This window comes from Ambystoma mexicanum, chromosome 12 (genome assembly GCF_040938575.1).
Source record: "Ambystoma mexicanum isolate Mex_15411 chromosome 12, UKY_AmexF1_1, whole genome shotgun sequence".
Taxonomy (NCBI): domain Eukaryota; kingdom Metazoa; phylum Chordata; class Amphibia; order Caudata; family Ambystomatidae; genus Ambystoma; species Ambystoma mexicanum.
This window is the reverse complement of record NC_090936.1, coordinates 463953153-463976277: the sequence shown is the minus strand read 5'-3', so window position 1 is coordinate 463976277 and position 23125 is coordinate 463953153. Positions and strand designations below refer to the sequence as shown.

Sequence of the window (23125 nt, the reverse complement as noted above, 5' to 3'; positions counted from 1 at the left end):
GGGGAAGGGTATGTGAGAAACTGGAAGGCACTCTCACAGCTACTCCCCAGGTATCTTCTGCTCAGGTGGCCAGGGAAGGGCCATCGCTTTTGGGACCCGACCCTGGGGGCGGACAAGCGAGGGAGGATCACCTGAGTGTAGAGTCCTTGGGGATTGGAGAGAGAGTGCCGAACGGTGAGACATGGTAACCCCCCTTTTCCAACACTGACTTATCCTCCCTTCCCTCAGCCTTCATGGGCTATTTCTGCTCATGTCCTGTTTTTCCTCATGAGTTGCCACAAAGTACTGAGAAGAGGAAGATGCCTCGAGGAGGAATGAAGACTTCCCATAGAAAACACCACTCTTCTACTGCCACGAAGAAGAGGGACTTGGAGGAATACAGAAATTAAGGTCTGGCATGTCCCATTCATTGTATTAACAAGGCCGAGGCGAAAGAGGCCAAGGACTCACATCTGAAACCCCTTGACAGGGCTCAGGTGTATAAAAGGTAGAGCACACAACAGAAGGAGGACAGTGAGGAGAGCGCAGCAAGGAAGCCTGTCCAGCCTGTTGTAAATCTGTGGAGAACAGAGTGCCGAAAAGCTGAAGACATTCAGAGTGTGGCAGTCCGCAAAAGTGGGGCGAAGGAGCCATGTCTCCAAGGAGCTGGCGAAGATGGAATAAGAGAACCGTGGCGATTGTCGGTCCCTTCGTGGTGGTTGCAGAGTGCTCATTTCCCTGGGCGGAGGAACTGACCCAGGAGTGTCTGAGGGGCAGCAGGTGAGATCCTGACCTCAACCGCAAGACAACGTGTGAGCGGAGAAGCCGTAAGAAGCAATGCATGAAAGCCAAAGTGAATTACATTGTATCGGAGTGGTCGCTGTGATGCTGGAAATGCATCGGGGGGACAGGGCCTCCGTATCCTTGTCCTTTACTGCTTTTTATCGTGTGTTCTGTCGTGTTTTCCGCACAGGAGTTCATGTGGGACTCCTGGCGGTGCAGCTCTCTCTCTTTTGGTTTGGTGAACGGACCTGTGGGATATCCTTATGGCACCCATGGGTGGGAGTACAACCCTGTGCCCCTAGTGTATGTTTTTGGGCACCTGTGGGTGGCCCACAGAGCAGGGTATGGGCTGGTGGCAGCTCCATGCTGAAATCAACAGGTGTGCGGAGTATCCTCCATTCTCCAGCATGGGGTCTGGCATGGATTCACATGCTCATGAATATTCCCCGTCGTCAGGCCGGGAATCCTCGGTATAGAAAAAAATCAGTATCAGTTTCGTTTCTGATCTGTCTTTCTCAGAAGTAACCAATCACTGGTCTCTGGGTCATACTGCCCCCAGCCAATGACTGCCCTCTCCCTAAGCCCCGCCCCTGGCAGCCATCCTCAGATTTTTACCGCTCGTTCAAGTGTTGGGAGTCCTCGTGCTTAGCTCTCGAGCTTTTGCTGCGTTTTCATGCTTTTTTCAGGAGATTTTCTCATTTTTTCGGTGGAATAGAGCCTTTAGTTCCACCGAGTTTCTACGCCCCTCAAGGGGGAAGATTTCATCGAGTTACGCTTTTGGAGGATTCCAGAAGTTCCGAGGCCTACCCCGGACATGGCCCAGGAGAAAGGGAGCTCGACGCCCGGGTAGCTGTTCAGGACCTGCCCTGGATGCCAGCTTCAGAACGTTTTCAAGGAGGACGAGCATTCGTTATGCCTCTACTGTCTCCATGAGGACAAGACGCACAAGGAAAAGGACTGCGCGTTTTGTGGGAACATGTCGGAGCGGACCATGAAGGATCGCCACCTCCGTCTCGCCATCTGGCTGGAAGGTAAGAGCCCGCCAGGCGAGAAGAAAAAGAAGTCCGAGCGGTCTTCTAAGTCCTGTGAGGGTGCTCCGGCGACGGGGGCCCAACAAAAGGCTAAGCACCGCAAGTCCATGGGCACCGGGAGCGCCGAACGGTCGGGCTCCTTGGCTGCCAGGCAGGGCGCATCCTCCCCGGCGCCATTGACTATGAGCCAATGCTCTGGCTCGGGTAAGAGGAAGTCCGAGAACCCGGCGAAGCTTCTGGAGAGGCCCCGGTCGATCTCGAAGATTCCGGCAGAGGGGGAGCGAGGCTCGGACCCTCCCCCCAAGGTGAAGGCCCCAGGCATACAGAAGGTGACGTTGGCCTTAGTTCAACCTGCAAAGACCTCGATTGAGGATGTCGCCGCGGCCCTGGCTCAGCCTGTGGAGGCTACACCAGTGGAGGCGCCCTCAGGTACCAGAGTCTCCCTGCCACCGCGGAGGGAGTCGTCTTTCAGGCCCATCGAGAAGACCCCCACAAAGTCCTCGTTGGAAAGGGTGGTGGAGGGGTTGGTGGCCGTCGTGGATACGTACACGACCTCTGAAGAGGAGCTCATCCAAGTCGTGGAGGAGGCCCAGCCCATCGGGAGGGATCCCGACGAGGGCGACGACGAGGATGACGGTGACGCAGACAAGGCTCCTCAAGAGCCCTCGCTCCCGTCGTTTCCGGCGCCGCAGGACACCTCGGCGGCCATTTTGTCAGCCATCCAGTCCTTATGCTCGGAGATAAGGACTAGGTTGCCCCTTCCCCCGACGGAGGAACCGGAGCCAGGACCTTCGGAGAGCCCACCACTTAAGAGGAGGAGGACGCATCCTAGGCCTCCTCTCCCGCCTCTGCGGCCTTCTCTGCCTTCCCCCGGTCCACTACCCACGGAGATGATACAGGCATGGACACGACTACGACGGGTACGGATGACGACGGAGGTGACGACGGGACGTGTCCCCCGTCGCCCCCTGCCCGGGCGTCCCCGCCCGACGAGATTGGATCCTTCCATGCAATGATTTCCAGGGCATCCGAGTTCTTCCAGCTCTGCCCCGAGGAAAAGAAGAAGGCGGGGTTCCTTTACCAACGGCATGAGGCTAAAAGGAAGACGGTCCTCGCCGTACCGCTTCTTGATGACATCTGGGATGAGGGGCTCGCCTTCCTCAAGAACCCTGCCACGGCTCCTGCGAAGAGGGACCGGTACGAGAAGAAGTACCGGGTCCCAGACGCTGCCCCCTTGTGTCTTAGGGCGCATCCTACCCCAGACTCGGTTGTTTCGGCGGCGGCCAAGAAGATAGCGGGGAGGGGCATCGGTCTCGACTTCAACCTCCCCTCCGGATGGCGAGGGTAGGAAGCTGGATGCGATGGGACGACGGGTCATCTCATCTGCAGATACGACCATCAAGGCGGCCAACGCCCTGGCCATCGTAGCCCGCTACGACAGGGAGTTGTGGTTCAAGATCGCCCCTCTGTTGGACTTCCTTCCGGATGCCAAGAGGGCTGAGGCCCTGGAAATCTTGCAAGAGGGTGAGATTGCCTCGGACCACGCCATTACGGTGGCTACGGACATCGCCGACACCGGTTTCCATCAGTTGGGCAACAGTGTTTGCCTGAGACGACGAGGATGGCTCAAGGCTACGGATTTCCGCCAGGACGTTCAGACCAAAGTTTTGGACATGCCTTTAGATGGGAACAACCTTTTTGGCAAGGCGGTTGATGAATCCCTTCAGGCGATCAACACGGACACGGAGACGGCCTGTGCACTGGGTGTGCTCCAACAGCGACGCCGTCCTTTCGGAGCTCCGGAGGCAGACAGGGTGCCTCCAAGGGAGCCGGCAGCAGCTCCTCTACGTACCGTCAAGCGGCAAGGTCTTCGTCGCAGGAGGCCTACAGGGGCAAGTCAGGTGGATCCCGCCGTCGTCGCCAAGGTGGTCAAGGAGGCAAAGCGGCCTCCAAGCAAGATTGAACCGACCGTCGGGTCGGGCCCCCGCCGAAGCACCCCGGTGGGAGGCCGGCTGACGAAGTTCGTCGGCGTGTGGGAGTCCATCTCCACCGACCATTGGGTGCTGGACGCCCTGGCCCTGGGGCACGCCCTCGAGTTCCAGAAGAGGTGCCCCCGCATTCCTCCCGTGGCCAGGAAGGAAAATCACGTCCCTCAACTGCTGTTGGAAGTAAGGGCGATGCTCAGGAAAGGTGCCATTGAGCTCGTCCCGAAGAGGCTTCGGGGCTCCGGAGTTTACTCAAGATACTTCCTTGTGAAGAAGAAGACAGGAGGATGGCGTCCCATCCTGGACCTGCGACGACTAAACAAATACATCAAGGCACAGAAGTTCCGGATGCTCACCCTCCAGCACGTGCTGGGACAGCTGGAGGAGGGCGATTTCCTGTCGTTATTGGACTTGGAGGATGCTTACTTTCACATCCCTATTCTAAAGAGACACCGAAAGTTCCTCAGGTTCGTGGTCAAAGGGCGGCACTACCAGTTCAAGGCCCTCCCATTCGGATTAAAATCGGCACCCAGGGTGTTCACCAAGTGCCTAGCACCGGTGGCGGCGCGGCGGCACCTGCAGGGGATCCACGTCTACCCCTACATGGACGACTGGCTCATACGGGCAAGGACAAGGGAGCTCGCTGTGGAACACACTGCGAAGACCGTCCAGCTGCTCACGGACCTGGGGTTCTCCATCAACTTTCCAAGATCCCACCTGGTCCCGTCGCAAGTCGCCCTGTTTCTGGGAGCACAGCTCGACACAGTGGCGCGGCAGGCCTCACCGTCGGAGGAAAGGATAAGGACCATCCTAGGAAAGGTGCAACGTCTGCTGGCCACGGACGTGGCCAGAGTGAGGTCTATCAAGTCCCTCCTCGGAATGATGTCCTCCTGCATTTATCTGGTGCCCCACTGCAGACTTCGGATGCGGCCCTTGCAGGAATTCCTCGACGCCCACTGGAACCAGACGACGGGCAGCTTCGAGGACAGGATCCCGCTCGAAGAAGCGTTCCGTCAGGCGATACGATGGTGGGGTGTCCGCGCTCATCTGACAGCGGGAACAGGTTTCCTAGCCCCGGCCCATCTGGTGACGGTGACGACGGATGCCTCCCTGGAAGGTTGGGGAGCGCACACCGGGGGTCTCCACGCGAGAGGCCTTTGGCTCCCGGAGGAGAAGACTCTCCACATCAACATCTTGGAGCTCCGCGCAGTGTTCTGGGCCCTCGGGTCCTTCCTTCCGTCCCTCAAGGGCAAGGTGGTGAGGATCTTCACCGACAACACCACCACGATGTTTTACATTCGGAAGCAGGGCGGAACCAGATCCCGTGCCCTGTCCAAGGAAGCCCAGGATCTGTGGCATTGGGTCGTCGCCCAAGGGATGTTTCTGGTACCCTTTCATCTGGCAGGGATAAAAAACACCATCGCCGACTCACTCAGCAGAGAGCTGCGCTCGTGCCACGAGTGGGAACTGCGCCAGGATCAAGTGGACCGACTCTTCCGACGATGGGGCAAACCCCAGATCGATCTCTTTGCGACGGCGGCGAACTCCAAGTGCCGGAGGTTCGCTAGCAGGTTTCCCCAACCAAGGAGCATGGGCGATGCTTTCTTGTTCCCCTGGGACGGCCTGTTCCTTTATGCATTCCCGCCGCTGCCGTTGCTACTCCGGCTCATCAACCAGCTCAAGAGGTCCCGGTGCAGGATGATCCTCGTCGCACCGGCATGGCCGAGGCAGATCTGGTTCCCGGACCTTCTGGACTTGTCAGCGTCCACACCAGTCAAGCTGCCGACGGACGCGGATCTTCTCTCCAGAGAAGGAGGCGCCATTCTTCATCACGAACCAGAGTCGCTGAACTTGCAGGCCTGGCTCCTGCAGCACTAGAGTTTGTAGGATACGACATCCCGGCCGACTGCAGAGAGGTTCTTGCAAAGGCCAGGGCATCCTCAACTCTCAAGTGCTACGGACATAAATGGAAGAGGTTCTCTGTCTGGTGCCGTGCACAGAAGATTAACCCTCTGTGGATTACGGCCCCTCAAGTATTGCCGTACCTACTGTCTTTGGCCAAGGCTGGCCTATCTTACGCTTCCATCAAGGTACATCTGGCTGCCGTCTCACGTTACACCAGAACTACTTTATGGGCGTCCTTGTGGTCTCATCGTCTGGTGAAGGAATTTATGAAAGGACTGTTCCGATCATTCCCGCCGGTGAAGGGCCCTGCCCCGGCGTGGGAGCTCAACGTGGTGCTAACTAGGCTCATGGGGGCCCCATTCGAGCCTATGCATTCAGCGCCGTTGAAGTTTCTGTCGTGGAAAACAGCATTCCTCGTGGCCATCACCTCTGCACGACGAGTGGGAGAGATCCAGGCCCTGTCTTGCAAGCCTCCATACTTGACTTTTCATGACACGAGGGTGGTGCTGAGGACGCACCCCTCCTTCATGCCCAAGGTGCCGTCGGACTTCCACCTCAACGAGCCCTTGGTGTTGCCAGTTTTCTTCCCGTCGCCTTCGTCGCCGGCTGAGAGGACTTTGCACTTGCTGGATGTAGCTAGAGCGCTGAAGTTCTACGTGGACCGCACAAAGAGTTTTCGGAAGACATCACAGCTGTTTGTGAACTTTGGACCTGTGAATCAAGGGAAGGCTCTCTCGAAGACTTCCATTTCCAGATGGCTATCCGGCTGCATCATGCACTGTCACCAGTTGGCAAACCGACCGTTGCCAGGCCGTCCGAGGGCCCATTCGACCAGAGCGATCGCTGCTACTACCTCGTTCCTGTCTGGTGTGCCCCTGCTCGACATTTGCAGGGCTGCTACGTGGAGGTCAACGCACACCTTCACGAGATTCTACTGCGTCGACCGGGATTCCAGGGAGGAGTCCAGAGTCGGCCAGGCAGTGCTGCGCAACCTGTTCGCCTAAGGTGAGCCTGGTGAGGAGGTAAGTGTTGCTTAATGTTGAGTTGTTGTATTGCTTGATATTGAGCCTTTTGCCACCTCCCGTGGTTGTGCATGTGTATACTGCTATGTATTCTTATATTCATGAGCATGTGAATCCATGCCAGACCCCATGCTGGAGAAGGAACAAGTTACTTACCTGTAACTGTTGTTCTCCAGCATGGGTCTGGCATGGATTCACATGCAAACCCTCCCGCCTACCCCTCTGCGGCGCTTCACTTGGTCATACTGCCACTTCACGTGCTACCAAATCTGAGGATGGCTGCCAGGGGCGGGGCTTAGGGAGAGGGCAGTCATTGGCTGGGGGCAGTATGACCCAGAGACCAGTGATTGGTTACTACTGAGAAAGACAGATCAGAAACGAAACTGATGCTGATTTTTTTCTATATCGAGGATTCCCGGCCTGACGACGGGGAATATTCATGAGCATGTGAATCCATGCCAGACCCATGCTGGAGAACAACAGTTACAGATAAGTAACTTGTTCCTTTTGGGATACCCCGGCCCTGCCATTGGGATCAGTTGATTCCTGATGGAAAACAAGATGGCCCCTGTGGCCTCTTGCTTTCTATTACCCATTAACTTGTTTTCCCAAGGTCCTGGGAAGCCCTGACTCTGTCCCTTCCCCCTGACTGGCTGTTGGATGGAAGTACCATATATGGTGTTGTTGTGAAGGCCCGGCCAGACTAGCTGGAGCCTTCCCTGTGATGTATGTTGTGGGTACCTCCTGTGGGTGGGACCTGGGTGAATAGAGTGTGTGACGAATATGCATTCTGTGTTGTGGATGTCTAGTATCTGGTGGTTGACACAATGACTGAGACAACCCTGCCTGAAACCGGTATGAATGCAGCTTGGAGTGTTGAATGGCTCGGTACTTGTCCCAATACACATAACCTGTTGTGAGTGTCTGGAGGGAAGTAAATGGCTTGAATACCTCGTGTGCCTAATTGGCTGCCTGCCTGCATGAATGCCCGTAGTCGTGATTGGATGCTTAGTTTGACCCAGTGGAATGAATGGGAGATCAACAGTATATCTGTGGACCTCTCACTGCTAGGAATCGTGTTCAGAAGCTGAAGTCCACTACGACGAGTAACTGGAGTAACTGACGCTTGACCTTGAGCCCTGCTGGATGAGAAGAATTGCTGTTGCTCTCCTTCACAATCCGAATGCTGTTGTGCCTCCAAGGACTGACCCAGAGAGGACCTGGTAAGGCGCCCTCTTCCCACGCTACGAGGGACCATCATGCACAGCTGATCTTTGCCAACGCTCCCTGGTAGACAGACCTTCGACAGGCTGCCGACCCGATACAGGGACTACTGCGGAACTCCAAGGAGAAACACTCGGACTGTTGTCCGCCACTGTCGACGACCGCCGTCGCCGACCGGAGCCGCCGTGCTCCCATTTGCCTAAGAACTTCAATTGAACATCGGACGCTCTCGCCTGCATCATCATCCGCTTGTCTCTCGCTGGAGAAGGCTCGACCGTCGACGCGCCGAGGAGCATCCACCGGTGGGTTTCCCATCACCTAAGGACCACAGAGACGCCGACGACTCAACTCCCTTGCTGGGCCACAGTTCTTCATCATCTCTTTGCGGTCCAGAACTATCGTCACCGAGGTGCCCCGCACGCCTCTTCCTTGCAGGACGCCAACGCTCTGTCGTCGACGGGCACCGCTAGGAACGAAGCTGCCACTTCCCTGCCGTAGTTCACCCTGTTCACCGTCGGACGTTCGACAACCCGTGACTCCTGCCTTAAAGGGAGGGCACTCAAGAAGGGCCGTCGATTCCCCGACACCGAACGCCAAGTTCCCCGACACCTCTCGACGAGCCGTAGCTCCCGCCTGAAAGGGAGGCACTCAAGAAGGATTGGTCGACGCATTGTCGGAGAACTCTACTCCACCAGGTACATTGGGGGGGGTAAAACCTTAATAGGAAGAAGTGAGACTATTGAACATATGGACTGGGCTTGTGCGATATATCTTATTTTACAGGTTGCCCAGGTGGGGGGGGATCTCCACACAGAACTGTGTCTAGGTAACGGGGCCAGCATTCTGCCTATTGTTTCAACCATCTTACGTTCCTGCCTATCTCTATTGCTGGTTTCCTCGTTATTAATCTGTGTGACATTTTAACCGTGCACTTTAATGAGATTCGATAACATTAGTAGTACCACTTTAGAATTGTATATATTTATCATTTTGACTTCCGAGTACAAAGTGCGTTATTGTGATTGTGTACATACCTTTGAATATTAATTATATAAAGACTGTGTTTTCAGTAATACAGTGTGTGGACATTCCTTTGTGGGGGTTCGGGACTACACTGTACTTAAGAACCAGCCCGCATCACCTCCTGAGAAGCTAGGCCTTGATTGCTCGTCCATTGTTACCATAACAGCGAATCTTGGCTGGGGTCCTCTGTGCCTCTCCTCTACCATATAGAGAGCGGAAGTACAGACACCCCCTACCAGTCTTTACAGTCGCGTACAGTCGTTACGTCCTCGAAAGCTGTTTCAAATCCCTCAGTATGTAGTGAGTCACCAGATAACCATACGAAAGGCCATGCACCTTCTAGGAATGATTGCTTCCTGAATGTATCTAGTGCCACATTGTCATCTGTGCATGCGTCTGATGCAAGGGTGGCTCTTGAGCCAATGGTCTCAGGCAAGTGGACAGTGGATGATCTAGTGGACAAGGGAAAACCTTTTGAAGGAGAATCGTTCACCCTCACAGTGGAGGGAAACCTCACCACAGACGTATCTCTATCAGGGTGGAGAGCACACCAACTCCACCAGACAGCGCATGGTACATGGTCACAATCCGTAACAAACAAGCACATCGACCTGTTGGAGCTACTGGTAGTGTTCAAAGTCCTAAAAGCGTTTCAGCAACAGCAATAGGGGACAACCGTCCTAGTCTTGAAAGACAGCACCACAGCCAGGTTTTATATAAACAAATGGGGGACACACTGTCCAGGGCTGTCCAAACTAGCCCAAAACATATGGATTTGAGCACTCAAGCACAACATGTTCCTCCTGTCCCCAACTTGTTGCAGGGGAACACAATCTTCTAGCAGACGTTCTCAGCAGAGACGTTCAACTGCCAGTAGAGCACGAGTGACGCTTACACACAGACATTTTACGCAACGTCTTTTCAGACTGGAGGCATCCAGAGATAGACCTTTTCGCATCTCAGTAGAATGCACAATGCCCAGACTACACCTCAGGTATCCAAAGACAAAGTCCAAGGGGAACGGTCTGTGGATCAAGTGGTCAGGGATATTTGCCTATGCTTTTCCCCCCAACTCCTCTCCTGAACAGGATAGTTCACAAAATGCACCAGGAACAAGTTACACTGATCCTAATGGCACCAATGTGGGTTCGCCAACTATGGTGGTCACACCTCATGAAAATGTCACTTTGTCCCATGGTCAAACTAACTTACCCCTACAAAATGCAATCACAAGATCAGGGGACAACACTACATGCATGTCCACAAACGCTAAACTTAGCAGCCTGGCTCCTGAGGTCTTAGAGTTGTGGCATTTTAATCTGCCACAAAGATCTATGGACATTCTTAAGGAGGCACATACACCAAATAACAGACACTGTTATTTCAATAAATGGAAACTCTTTGTCATTTGGTGTACTTCTCGTAACATCAACCCAATTGATTGCACTTCTTCTTGTGTAGTGCTTTATCTAACTTACCTCTTAGACTCAGGGTTAGTCTTTAGTTAATCTTACGGCCCTTTCTGCTTACACCACCTCTCAAATTAAAGTTCTTGGTCTAAGGTCCCTGTAATCGAGGCCTTCATGGAGGGGGTAAAACGAATTCACCCCCCAATTTCTAATACAACTCCCGGATGGGACTTGAATGTTGTCCTTACTAAGCTTATGGGCTCGCATTTCGAGCCTATGCATAAAGCAAGTCTTAAGTGCCTCACTTATAAGACAGTTTTTCTAGTGGCTGTGAATTCTCTCAGAAGAGTATGTGAACTGCAAGCTCTTTCAGTTCAAGTTCCTTTTATCACCATTCATAAGGACAAAGTGGTTTGACGCACACATCCAGCTTCTCGCCAAAATTAATTTCAAAGTTCCATGACACAAAACCACTGAGGAAGACAGAGCATTTCTTTGTCTCTATTGCCACTGGTAGAGAGTTGGCAATCTAACTTGGCAATATCTAAATGGATTGTACAATGTATACAAATGTGTCACTCTCTTACTAAGAGAGCTTTACCTTTCACCCCTAGAGGACACTCTACTCGAGGCACAGAGGCTACTCTAGCTTTCATTGCAAATGTATCCATAGATGCAATTTGCAAGGCAGCTACCTGGAGTTCTGATCACACCTTTACGCAACACTATTGCTTACATGCACGTTCTAAAACCGATTCACAGCTGGGTCAGGTGGTGTTAAGATCTCTCTTTGCGCTGTACATTCAAACACCCCACCACTATCTGCTGGTACTGCTTGGTAGTCTATACACAGCATGTGATTCTAAGCAGATCCACAAGTGTCAAAAGACATAGATTACTTACCGTAATTGTATTTCTGATGCTTGTATCTGCTTAGAATCACATGCGCCCCCCTTCCTCTTGGAGTTGAAGGTACATATATGCGGTACACCTATCCTTTACTTTTTGTACTTGCTCCCAAATTCTCTTTAGGCTCATGAATGGCAGAAACAAACAACCAGGGGGACCTTGAAGAATCATGGGTGTGTGCATGTCACACTATGGATAGTGTTTCAGTCATGCCCAGTCAACGTCCCTTTTCAAACTTCAAAAACAAGATGCAATACTCGGCAACTTCCACTCGATGTCGGACTATATGCACAGCATGGGAATCTAAGCAGATACAAGCATCAGAAATACCATTACGGTAAGTAATATATGTTATATAACACACAGGGATGTGTTGTGCACAGTACAGGTGAAGATAAAAGTTCAACCAAATAGAGTACCAGGCACAGTTAACAAATTATTTGGTCAGAAACCGCAGCACAGTGCAATCCTTGTCACCACTCTTAACACTTTTAGAAAATATTTGTTTGCTGCTGAAGAGGAGCACACCCCTTGCATCCATAGCTGCCTCGCTCACTCCATTACTTGGCACTTGCAATGCTAGTTCTCCAGCACCAGGATGGTGAGTAATGCCGAGGGAAATCACTTCACTCTAAGCATTTCAACAATTATGGTTTTCATTGAAACTGGTACATTTTACATCACATCTTACACCTCATCATAATTTTGTGAATTGCTGTTTAGTCCTTTCTATTCCTCCCAGGAGTTTGCAATTCCATTGCTGTATTATCGTATCTGTTTGTAACGCAGTACCCAGTCACCTGTGTAGGTGTTTTGATGCACCACAGGTATCATGACATTGTTAATGTATATGTTCACCAGACCCAGGATCAATTCCAGTTTTCCCAGTGTTGTTTCTTTCACCTTCTCCACTCCATGGAGTAATCCAACCAACAAGTACCTTCTCTTCCACTGTTGGAGTGGTCAGTCTCTATATAAGCAACCCTCCTGGAGGATGTGATGCATTCCCCTTCCAGCTGAGAAGTTAGGACTTGTGTACTCCAGCTTTTAGGTCTACAAGTGTCTTGCTCTTTCTTTATAATAATTGACATTAAAGTATTTCTTTTCATTGTAGGCAAATGGAGGTGATGAAAAAGCAGAGCAGAAAGGATGTGCTTGAGAAGAAATTATTCCATGGCACAAATGTGGTTCATGTGCCAGCCATCTGCCAAAATAACTTTGACTGGAGAATCTGTGGATTTAATGGAACTGTGTATGGAAAAGGTATGTAATTGTGATGGTAGTGTCAGGTGCGTTGCCTGGATTGGGCACTCTCCAATAGCAAGCTACGTAGTTGGCATAATTGCTGTACTACACACGTTGCCAGGGCTGGTCCCGAACATATTTTTGGGATCTCACACTGGTTGAAATGGGACGCTCCACCCTATCTTTTCACTAGGTCATTACTTCAAATTAAGGTAAGTAAAGCCATTTTGTGCAGGATGATATTTGTAGATGACAATCTAGATTACGCAATCAGACCTCCTAAATTACATTCTTTCTCTGCATATTCATTTGGGTGAATATAAACGTTTGCGCATATATACACGTGGGCCTAATTGATCAAGCTGAAGAGCAAACAGTTCTCTAAAACTGTAACTTTTGGACTCAGCAAGCAGCTGCAAATATGGTTGATTTAAACGTTGCACAGCAACACACATGATAACACAGCCAGGCTGATTATGAGTATTGTGGTAACAGTAAAAACATGTGATATTTTAAATATCACTTGTTTTTAAAATGCCACCATATTGCGAGTTGACATCACATGGATTATGTACCCCATAGGGTTCATAGACATTACTGCATTGGGTAAATATGGGTCTGTAACCAATGCAATACTTTCTATGCACCTCATGCATTTCTGTGAGTAGGTTTATTAAAACAACTGCTGATGTAGCGTTCTGAAAAGCCTGCATTGGGCCTGCAAAGGCTTTGCACAAAAGTCTTAACTCTCTCTTAGTAACAAGGAAATAAATCATCCCCTAGGAACTGCTAACAAGTTTCCCACTTTGAATGAGAGAACTAATAATTCTTGGCCCCCCCTTATTAGATTTTGGTCACCCTATCACTGGGAAAACTATAATGGTATGATAGGTTATTTATAACGCGCTTAATACCCAGAGTATTTCTAAGCACGGACCCGGGGATCGAACCTGTGTTGCTCTGTGTCGTTTTGCTTCTAAGGCGAGCACGTTGCCACTGAGCTATCCTCCTGAGACTAATGCTTCGTAGTCTGTTTTGTACCGCCCATCAGTTATATCAGAATGGATCCTTTGTGCTTCACCTATTACATACATCATCGCAATTGAGATCCATCATATCTGAAGATATTGTGATAGTTGACATCTTAGAAGATGCAAATATGAACACATCCGTTATCCATTTCACCTTGGAGGAAATGGTTGCACACATATTAAGCCATTCTGAACATGTATTTAATTTATTTAAACTGAGCTACATGTGTGAAACACATAGTAGGGAGTTTTGTCATAGATCTATCTCTGGCATGTCGAATGGGAACCATCAGAACATGGAATTTGCCATGTGTAAGACTGCCATTAAAACCACTTGGGAAGGGGGCGTGACTTTTGTGTACTGAACTCAGATTATACTGAACCAAAAGATAGCTTTGGAAAAGTGAATTGGAACTGCCTATCAACTGTGTTACCAGCTAGAGCAGGAATCAGGCCCTGGCCTCATGCATGTTATCAATACCTTTTCTTGGAACCCCCACTGCCATTTTCACTATAAGGCTCCTCGAGCACTATATGGGAGAACTATATGGTTATATAAATCAATTTCATGTAATTGTGTTCCAAGAGACCTGGATCATAGATTGCTATTCACGGGATGGTCATAAAACACCATTCTTTTTTTAATTTTTTTTTTATTGTATATGGTTTACAAGAAAAACCTTTACAAATACATTGAGTAGAAAACATGAAGAAAAAAAGACATATATTACAAAAAGATTTCATTACACATATGCTAAAAAAATAAAGACCCAATTATCCCTTTTTAAGAATGAGAAAAATATTACAGTTAAATTTAAGAAAAAGAATTCAGTGCAAGGTAAAATGCGACATAGTGTTTAACAATTAAAAAAGCAGCTTCCCTTTACATAGCATCAGATCTTACAGAAAATGACAGTAAGGTTACACATTTTTTACATGGTATGGTGAGCAAAATTGGATAGAAAAATTCATAATACAGATTAACATACAGATTAATTAAAGGGAAGGGGCATACAGATCTAAAGATTTAATAAATCCGGCCACAGCAAGTCCATCTTTAATATTAGAGATGGCAAGACACCGAGACCAGATGAGGTTTTCTGCCCCCAAAATACCCAGGGTATTGAATCTGCCTAGATAAAGATCCCTAGGACCTTTCAAAGCTATGCAGTCTAAAAAGAAATGTTGAGTAGATTCAATTACCCCAGAAGTATGACAAAAACGGCATGAAAGATTTAAATCACTGATCTCCTTCCTTCTATGAAGAACTTCCCTAGTAGGGAGGAGATTCCATCTAAGCTTGAGAAGAAGTGAGCGAAAGTGGCGGTTAGGGAATTGAGTCAATATAAAAGACAGACAGCCTCTCTTCTTATGGTCAAATTGTAGGTCATTAAGAGATGGATAAACATGCAGTTTTTCCAGCGTGTGGCTCCAATCAGAACTGAAAAGAGATTCCTTAACTTTATTAGGGTTAGTTAGCAGGGTATCCCTATCCGTGGAGAGATCTAATAGCATCTTGTCGCAGAGGTCGCAAAAACTAGTAAGATATAGGTTACAATCTAAAGATCCCTGCGCAAAGAGCATTTTACCCACATCAGCATAGAGGGTGTCTTGTTTAGGAGAGAGCAAGGCAGAACAAAGGGTTAAGACTCTCAAAAGAATTCTGACTCGCAGAGAAACTAAGCCCAATTCATATCTTATAGCCACTATAGGGACACAATTAGGCAGTTTCATAATTTTCCTCCAATAGATACCCTCAAGGGTGTCCCAAAAAGTCAGGAGGGCTAGATAATGCAATTCCATTCCATAAATTAATTTTGGGATCACCTTATCCTTGAAGAAATCTATGATAGGTTTAAAGGAAAACATACCATATTTATTGTCTAGCTTAAACGATTGAGAAATAAGCGGGAGCATTTTATGTCTAAGGGAACATCTTAATTCAGTGACCAATGGTTGGGCCAGAATAAGGAATCCCAAATAGACAATTGTATGTGCTCTGATTATGTTTTCCCCACCAATTTTCCAGATTTTTTTGTTCTCGTTTCTCCCCCTGGAGAAGACCATTGTTCGGGTTTTGCTCGGGTTAATTTTTAACCCGTTAAGAATGGCATATTCTTCAAATTTACAGATGAGCCTCTGTAGGCCGACTTTGGTATGGTCAAAGTGAAGAAAATCATTGGCATATGCCAACCATGAGAGCCTAAAATCCCCCAGTTCAGCATTCACCATGCCTGTATTTCCAAGAAATTCCTCTACATCTGCAAGATAGAGGATAAAAAGGCATGGGGCTAATGAGCAGCCCTGGCTAACCCCAATACAAGTCCTTATCCTTCTAGAGAGCTTTCCTTCAAGATCGATCCTAATATGAACCCCTGAGTTTTCATACATTGCCATTATTAGGGAGAGAAGACCTGGCAGGATCCCCCCACTTAGATAGTTTTCCCCAAAGTCTTGACCTAATTACCAAGTCAAAAGCATTTGACAGATCGATTGAGGCAACATACAGAGAAGTACCATATTTACCCCAGGTTGAGCTTTGAAGGGCAGTTAAAATGAAACCATTAAGATTGGTTGAATGGCCAGCCCTGAAACCTGTTTGTTGCTTCGGGAGGATATGGTTTTCCTTAATCCAAACAGTAAGGTGGGAAAGAAGCATGGAGGCAAAAAACTTACAGTCCGCATCAATAAGGGAGATTGGTCTATAATTCTTGACTAGAGTTCGTTGACCTCTCTTAAAAATGGGGACAATGTGTGCAGTCTGCCAACTGGTTGGAACATTGGTAGAGTTAACAATGTCTTGGAATAGCATACATAATAGTTTTGCCCAAATTTCTGGTTCAGCTTTGAAAGTGTTATTTGTTAAACCATTAGGCCCAGGGGCCCTTGAATTCTTCGCTTTGGCAATAAGGGCAAGTATTATCTCATAGTCAATGAGGGGGACCCAGGTATCATTTAGATCATTCTGGACCTTGTATCATTAGATCATTAGAATGATCTAATGATACAAGGTCCTAGCCCCTCTCCCCCTGTACCAAAGTGTTCAGTGTAATGCTCTACCCATTGAATCTCTGGAATGGCATTCAGCTGGTCAGCCACAATCACATCATTTTGGCTAGAGAAAATAGCCCAGAATGCCCTAAGATCTCTCTTAACAAGTACTCTAAGCATAAGTTCTGCATTATTTTGTAGCAAACTGGATTTTCTTGATTTGCAATAATTTCTATATTTTTGGCGGATAGTTTTGATTTTGGTTTTTTTATTATCCCAGTCAATATCGAGTACTTGAACCTCTCTGATAAGTTTCCGAGTATAGACCTTTTCATTGGCCAACTCCTGGTCAAACCTATGAGAATGGGATTTTTTAGGGAAACCCTTCCTAAGAGAGCCAGAGATACTGCTATGGAGAGCATTCAGGAAGCTGTCAAAGTATAAGGTGTTAAATACTGCCAATTTCCACGAGAAAGAAGTATGATTGAACAAGCAAATCAGTTTACAGTTGAGGAGATTAATATTGGCAGATGACCAACGTATCCCTGTCCCTTATCCTACTGTTTTAAGGTGGTGTGGCCCCCCAGTGGGCAAAAACTTCATAGAAAAGGGAGAAGGAAAAATAACCAGCAAAGACCCATGGTCACTCCATGGATTAAAAGAAACCTCAACCTCAGGCGAGAGAGAAGACAAAGAATGGTCTACATAGACATAATCTATAGAAGACGTTGAGAGACCTCTATGCCAAGTAGGGCGTGATAGGAGAGTAACACCATAGAAACCGTTAAGGCAGGTAAGCCCAACCAGAGCGCGATTCCAAAGTTTACCCCATACATATTTCTGGCCTCGCCGATTGTCGTCCTCGCAAGCCAGGCCCAAATCGTCATATTTGGCCTAGGATGAAATAGAACAGTCGGAGTTAAGATCACCAGGCAAAATTAGCTTCCCCCTAGGATGTGAAGATCTCCATGCAAGTACCATGTCCGTAAGACTTTTCAAAAACGGCTCGAGTGCAGCAATGCCCTTATGCCAATATACATGAATCAAGAGAATGTTAACCAGACAATCAAGGGAAGTGACCTCCAAAGCCAAAATACCAGATGGCGTGTCCGCAATGACCTTGTTCCTGAAGCCAAAAGAAGCTCTAATTCCAATAAGAAGGCCCCTAGAGGCCCTCCCTCCCGAGCTGGATTTAGCGTTTTGAGAATGGATAACAAATCCATCAACAAGGGGAGGGGAAAGCAACCAGGTTTCCTGTAAAAAGAAACAGTGTGAAGCACTAATCATGAGTACTGTATCAGTATTTGTGAAAAGATGAGTACTTCCCCTGGAATTCCAGGAGAGAAAAATGAATTTATTCGGGGCAGGAACATGAGTGGATGGAGCAGGGCACTTAGGAGAGAGATCATTTCCACAGACCTGAGGTAACCTGGGTCCAGCTTCTTGCGTTTCCATTGAATCTGGATGTAAATTGCCTCTGCTGATACTGTGGAGAACTCTCCGGATGGTACACCATTTTAAGGTTTCCTCTATACTCTTCACACCGTCCATATTTACCAGGCAGGTGATTAGTTTGTAACAAATTTACTTCAAAACCAAGCTGCATTAGACCATCCTTTTGGCCCATTATTAGTTCTAAAACCACTCTTGATTTCAGAACAATATTGCTGATATCTACACGTCCTTTAGTGGGAAAGAAAATCCTTTCCATATCGTAGCTAGAAATGAATGTAAGAGAGGGGAGTTGATGTAAGATTTTTCATATATTTCCGCGATTAAGACAGATAGGCATATCCTGACCCCAAAGGCTAGTAAGCTGCAGGATGTCCAAGGAATCTTTAGCCTCCGCTGAATCAGGTAGAGAGTCAGTTATACTTTTAGTGAACTGACTTAAAGAATCAACTTGCAGATCAGTACATCTACCTTAATTTAGTCCTATTTTAGGATTCATATGGTCCCAAATGAAATCTTTCAAACAAGTGAAGAGAGTTCTTATTTTGAAAGAGTTCGGGGCCGGTGGAAGAGCTTTGATGACCATTAAATAAGCCTCCATTTGGCGGCTTAGAGTGAGTTAGGTTAAGAGAGTTAGGAACATAGAGACCCTCCACTGGTCTAAATCCCGTAGGACACGCCCCCATTGTAGACTCTGTATTGGTCAAATGACCATCCGATTGACAAGATGGATGGCTATCTATAGAGGAAGAGGAGATAATAGGGGCCCCATCCTGAGCTAAACCTGTAATTGGATTAAGAACCCCCCCAGTAGATGAGTTTGTACTAAGAAGCTCCTGAAATAGCTGTTTTACCATGTTGAGGTTGACCAAATTCACTGATAACGGAGTGGTAGTAGGCTCAAGATGGGTAGGAACTAATGTAGATGAGGGATTACACAGAGTAGTTAGGGGAGCTGCATCCGAAAAGGGTGCCATCGGCTTACATACAATTTGGGCATCCAATATAGCTGGAGCGGTGTTATTTCCAGTCTCCAGTTGAGTTGAAGCTATTTTTGGAAGGCAGGTAACAGGAGTTTCCTCGACCCGCCCACTATTGCCCACCTCCACCAGAGGAGTATTATCCTTTGGCATAGGACTAACTACCAAGGGGTCAGGCTGACTGGGTATAGCTGGAATAAAAGGGAATAAGGTTAGTCCAGCAGAAGCGGCGGCTATATTTGAAGTAGTGGACACAAGTACCGCTGAATCCACCGGATTCTTAGTCCCCTTAGGAGGGGTAGGAATTGTTGCACACACAAGGACACTTGCCAGAAAAAGATTTTTAAAGAATTGATTAGTATAGGAATTTATTTTTTTCATATTTTTCTGATTTTTGGTTTTCTTTATTTGTTGGTTAAGATTTTTTTTAACTATATGAGCAAAGCCCTTTGACTGTACCGATTCCTTAGTAAGGTTGATAATGTGAGACGGCTTTTCCAAAATAAGATCAGATTTAGAGTCACAAGAAGGGGGAAACATTGTCTCCCTTAAGTGGTTCAGCCATTTCTAGTGTGGTAAGTCCTGAAGATAAACCCTTGGGAATAGGGCTTAGAGAATTAAGAGTCAGCCCTTCTTGGGCTTTCTCCACTAGAGGCTTGATAGTTGCTTTTGTGGGGGTGGTAGCAAGATCTGCATCAGGGATATGGCCCACTTGTATGGCCTCAACCTTCATAGGGGGAATCAGAGAAAATTGATCAGAGATTCCCCTGTCTGCGCAATGAGGGTCAGTAATCCCTGGGGCCCTGTTAATGGTGACCCCCGGGAAACTAGCCGTTTGCACGCTTAGGGCTTTCTTGACCGGAGGCACTTCCGTAGTAGGTTGGGTTGGGAAAATAGAGTCTGAAGACTGTTTTATTATTGAGGGATGATCTTCCTTGATAATTTTAACCAACTCTTCATATCTATCTAGACCCTCTAGCCTATTATAGATTTCAGATAGTAATAGAGAATTTGATCTAACCTCTGACCATATATTGTCATAGAGACTCACAAAAGAACTAAGAACCATATTCAATGCAGATAGTGTAGGCTGAGTTAATTTTATTCTATAATCTGCCTCTTTAAGGGTATGATGCATAATAGACTGGTTAGCATGGTCCTTTTGTGGATCTGGAAGTAAACCCCTTTCTCTAAGCCAATGTTGCTTCTCTGTATACTCATCAATAAAATTAGTGAGTTCAGAAGGAGAGCCCACATAAGAAGCATCACAGGTTTGCTGAGTTACATTGTTTATGTTAATGGAATTAGGATCCAGATGACTCTCAGCTATTGCCTTATCTGCACATTCTATGATACTAATATCATCAATATCATTATCTCCGCGGTCTTCAGTCTCCAATTTCTTTACTACATCCGCCAGATGCGTATGGTCCAGGGTAGCCACTGTTAAAACTGAATGCGGAGGTTTGATAAGGGTACTAGTGGCAGTCCTTTTTCCAAAGAAATTAGACATTTTTTTCCCTGGATAGGTTTACCTTGAGAACCCATGTAAGATTTTATTTTAGGGGTGTAGACCGGAGGTTTAGTGAGTGGAGTTTTAAACAATATAGGTTTCAGTGTGGGAGTGTTGGTAGTACCAACTGGAGTAGCAGAGAGAGTAACATGAATAGAGGAAGTATGGTTAACCCCCTTACCAGAGGAAAATACCTCCGTTGATAAATTGATGGGGGAAATACCATAGTTCCTGTTAGCCTCTGGTGGAGGAAGTTGTTGCGCAGTAGACTCTTTAGATAGAACTGCGGAATCAATAACATTCGCAACAGAGTTATCCAACAATGAGGCAGGTAAAGGCAGCCTAGGTTGTGATAGAGCGGGGGTTGGGTGCGCAGAGTTCACCGTACTATCATTCAGGTGATCAGTGCGTGCCCTTGCCCTAAGTAAACTACCCCCTCCCTCCAAGTTTGAAGCTATAGTGGCTGCTAAACGTTCTTCCTGTGCATCTATGGAAATGTCTTGTTTTCCAATAAAGATGCAACTGTTGTTAGTCGGGGTAGGTGGGATAATACCCATCATGTTAAGTAAATCAGTCCTATCTTGTGAATGGATTTGGGCATGAGCCATACATTTTTGCAAAGCAGGATCCTCTAAACCAGGGGTCTCCAACCTTTACATTAGCATGAGCTACTTGTAGTGGAGGCCAACAGTGGAGAGCCACTAGCGGGCGATATCGGGGTGGGGATATTTATAAACCTGGGAATTTTTACCAATATTTTTTGGCTCTATTATTTCCCCTCTATAAAACAGATGGAATAACATATGCCTTCACGAATATATCAAGAACTTCAAAAACCTCTTTGTTGCATTATTATTTATTAGTAGCTGTCTCAAAAAGACAGATATTTGTTGGACTACCACACAAATATCCTGTAGTTTTTGTGCCCCTTCCTTTGCGTTTTATGCATGCTTTCTACATGCTAGGCACACTATTGTTTTCCAAATGTGTATTTCACACTTCCATAAAAAAAAACTAATTTTCAAATTGAAAAATGCTGCTTGCGTTCAAGAGTTTTCTTTGAATTTTTTTTTTGTCAGACACCACACATACTCCGTTATTTGCCGGTAAGATAGCTCATCGGGTTGAGTGCTCGCTGCTGCGATCTGAGCATGATCTGCAGGTCGCAGGTTCGAATCCCAGCAAGGCCAGCTCAGCCTTTCATCCTTCTGAGGTCGATCAATGAGTACTAATTTCGGTTGGGTGATATTGCATGTAAATATGTGCTCTGTAAAGCGCTTTGGATTAAGGCACTATATAAATAACATATCATTATTTGTGTGCCCCTCTGTGTTTTAGCACAAATTATATTGATAAAGATGTTATATGCTTGTCAAATTGGTTAATCACAAATAAATGCTTCTGTTATGCCGACAGCAGTTGTTTAGGAAATTAAACTGGGTTCATGGATGCCAACTTTTGATTTTCACTACACGGGCAGAAATATCCCCACCTCAGCCCTGAATATAAGCAAGCAGCCAGCCCAACCCATACCCTGACCAAACACATTGTATAGCACTTTTTTTTATAAGGCATTGCAAAAAGTAATACGATTAACAACCTGTAGATTTGAATATATAACATCTCTGCATCGGTCTGTCAACCTGCTGAGCTACCCTGGTAGGCTTCTACTGTACAGCGTGTCTATGGATCGCTTAATGTACTAAAAGTGGGTGTACCTGTGTCATGGATGTGATTTAAAGTGGAAATGTACAGTGTGGAATTTGGAAAGAAGCCACATGAAAGAAATTGCACCATTTTAAAAATATTAATTTGAACATTTCCAGGCGAGCGGCAGTGCTACTGTGATATTTTCATTGCGTGGTCACAATGATCCTGATCCTGCCCCAGCCCCTCCAACATCTCTGGCAAACAAGAGCAGCTTGCTTAAGCAAGACAGTGTCATGGGGGCGCACAAGGCCAACTGTGGTACTACAGGCAGCCTGCAGAAGCAGAATGTGATACTGACATCTGGCAGTGGACTTACAGTCAGCTCCAAGTGGCACAGCAGCCAAGCTCTCTGCTTGCAATTGGGACGACCAAGGTTCGGATCCTGAACACGGAAAATAGCTGCAAAACACACCATTAAATATAATAGAAAATGTTTCTTTTTTGGTATCTTCAGCGCGGGCGACTGAAAAGGCTCAGGCGAGCTACTAGTCGCCCGCGATCGACTGTTTGGCGACCTCTGCTCTAAACTATCTAGTATTGTGTGTTGTGGCTTGCCCAAAGAGACAGAGATGGGTTTTACTGATGGAATACAGTCTATCGAGGAAGGAGAAAGTGCCAACACTACAGGGAGAGTAGAATCAAGAGAAGCCTCCATAGCTGCCTGACTTCTAAGTCCATTACGCGTCATTCAAACCAGTGAGAAACACGAGGGGACAAAAGGCAGGAAACAGAAGGGTTTGACAACAAAGGAGCTCTATTGGAGGTAAAACAGGGGAGCTCCTAGAGTTAAAAATAGAAATAGGTATAGCATGGAGAAAAGATTAAAAAAAAATCTAAGACCAATGTAATAGCAAACAATTTTAAATTGCACTGAATACGAGGAGTAGCTAAAACACATGAAATACTACACCAAGTACACTTTAAAACACAATA

The 23125-nt window shown here is 47.3% G+C and overlaps 1 protein-coding gene across 1 annotated transcript in view; it reads left to right on the top strand.

Annotated features, from left to right (window-relative positions):
- LOC138513667 (zinc finger CCCH-type antiviral protein 1-like) overlaps nucleotides 1-23125 on the top strand; it is a 406876-nt gene that overhangs the window by 360269 nt on the left and 23482 nt on the right. The window contains exon 12 of the mRNA XM_069628726.1: nucleotides 12385-12533. Coding sequence (XP_069484827.1) covers nucleotides 12385-12533 — 149 coding nt within the window. The remainder of the gene's footprint in view (nucleotides 1-12384; nucleotides 12534-23125) is intronic.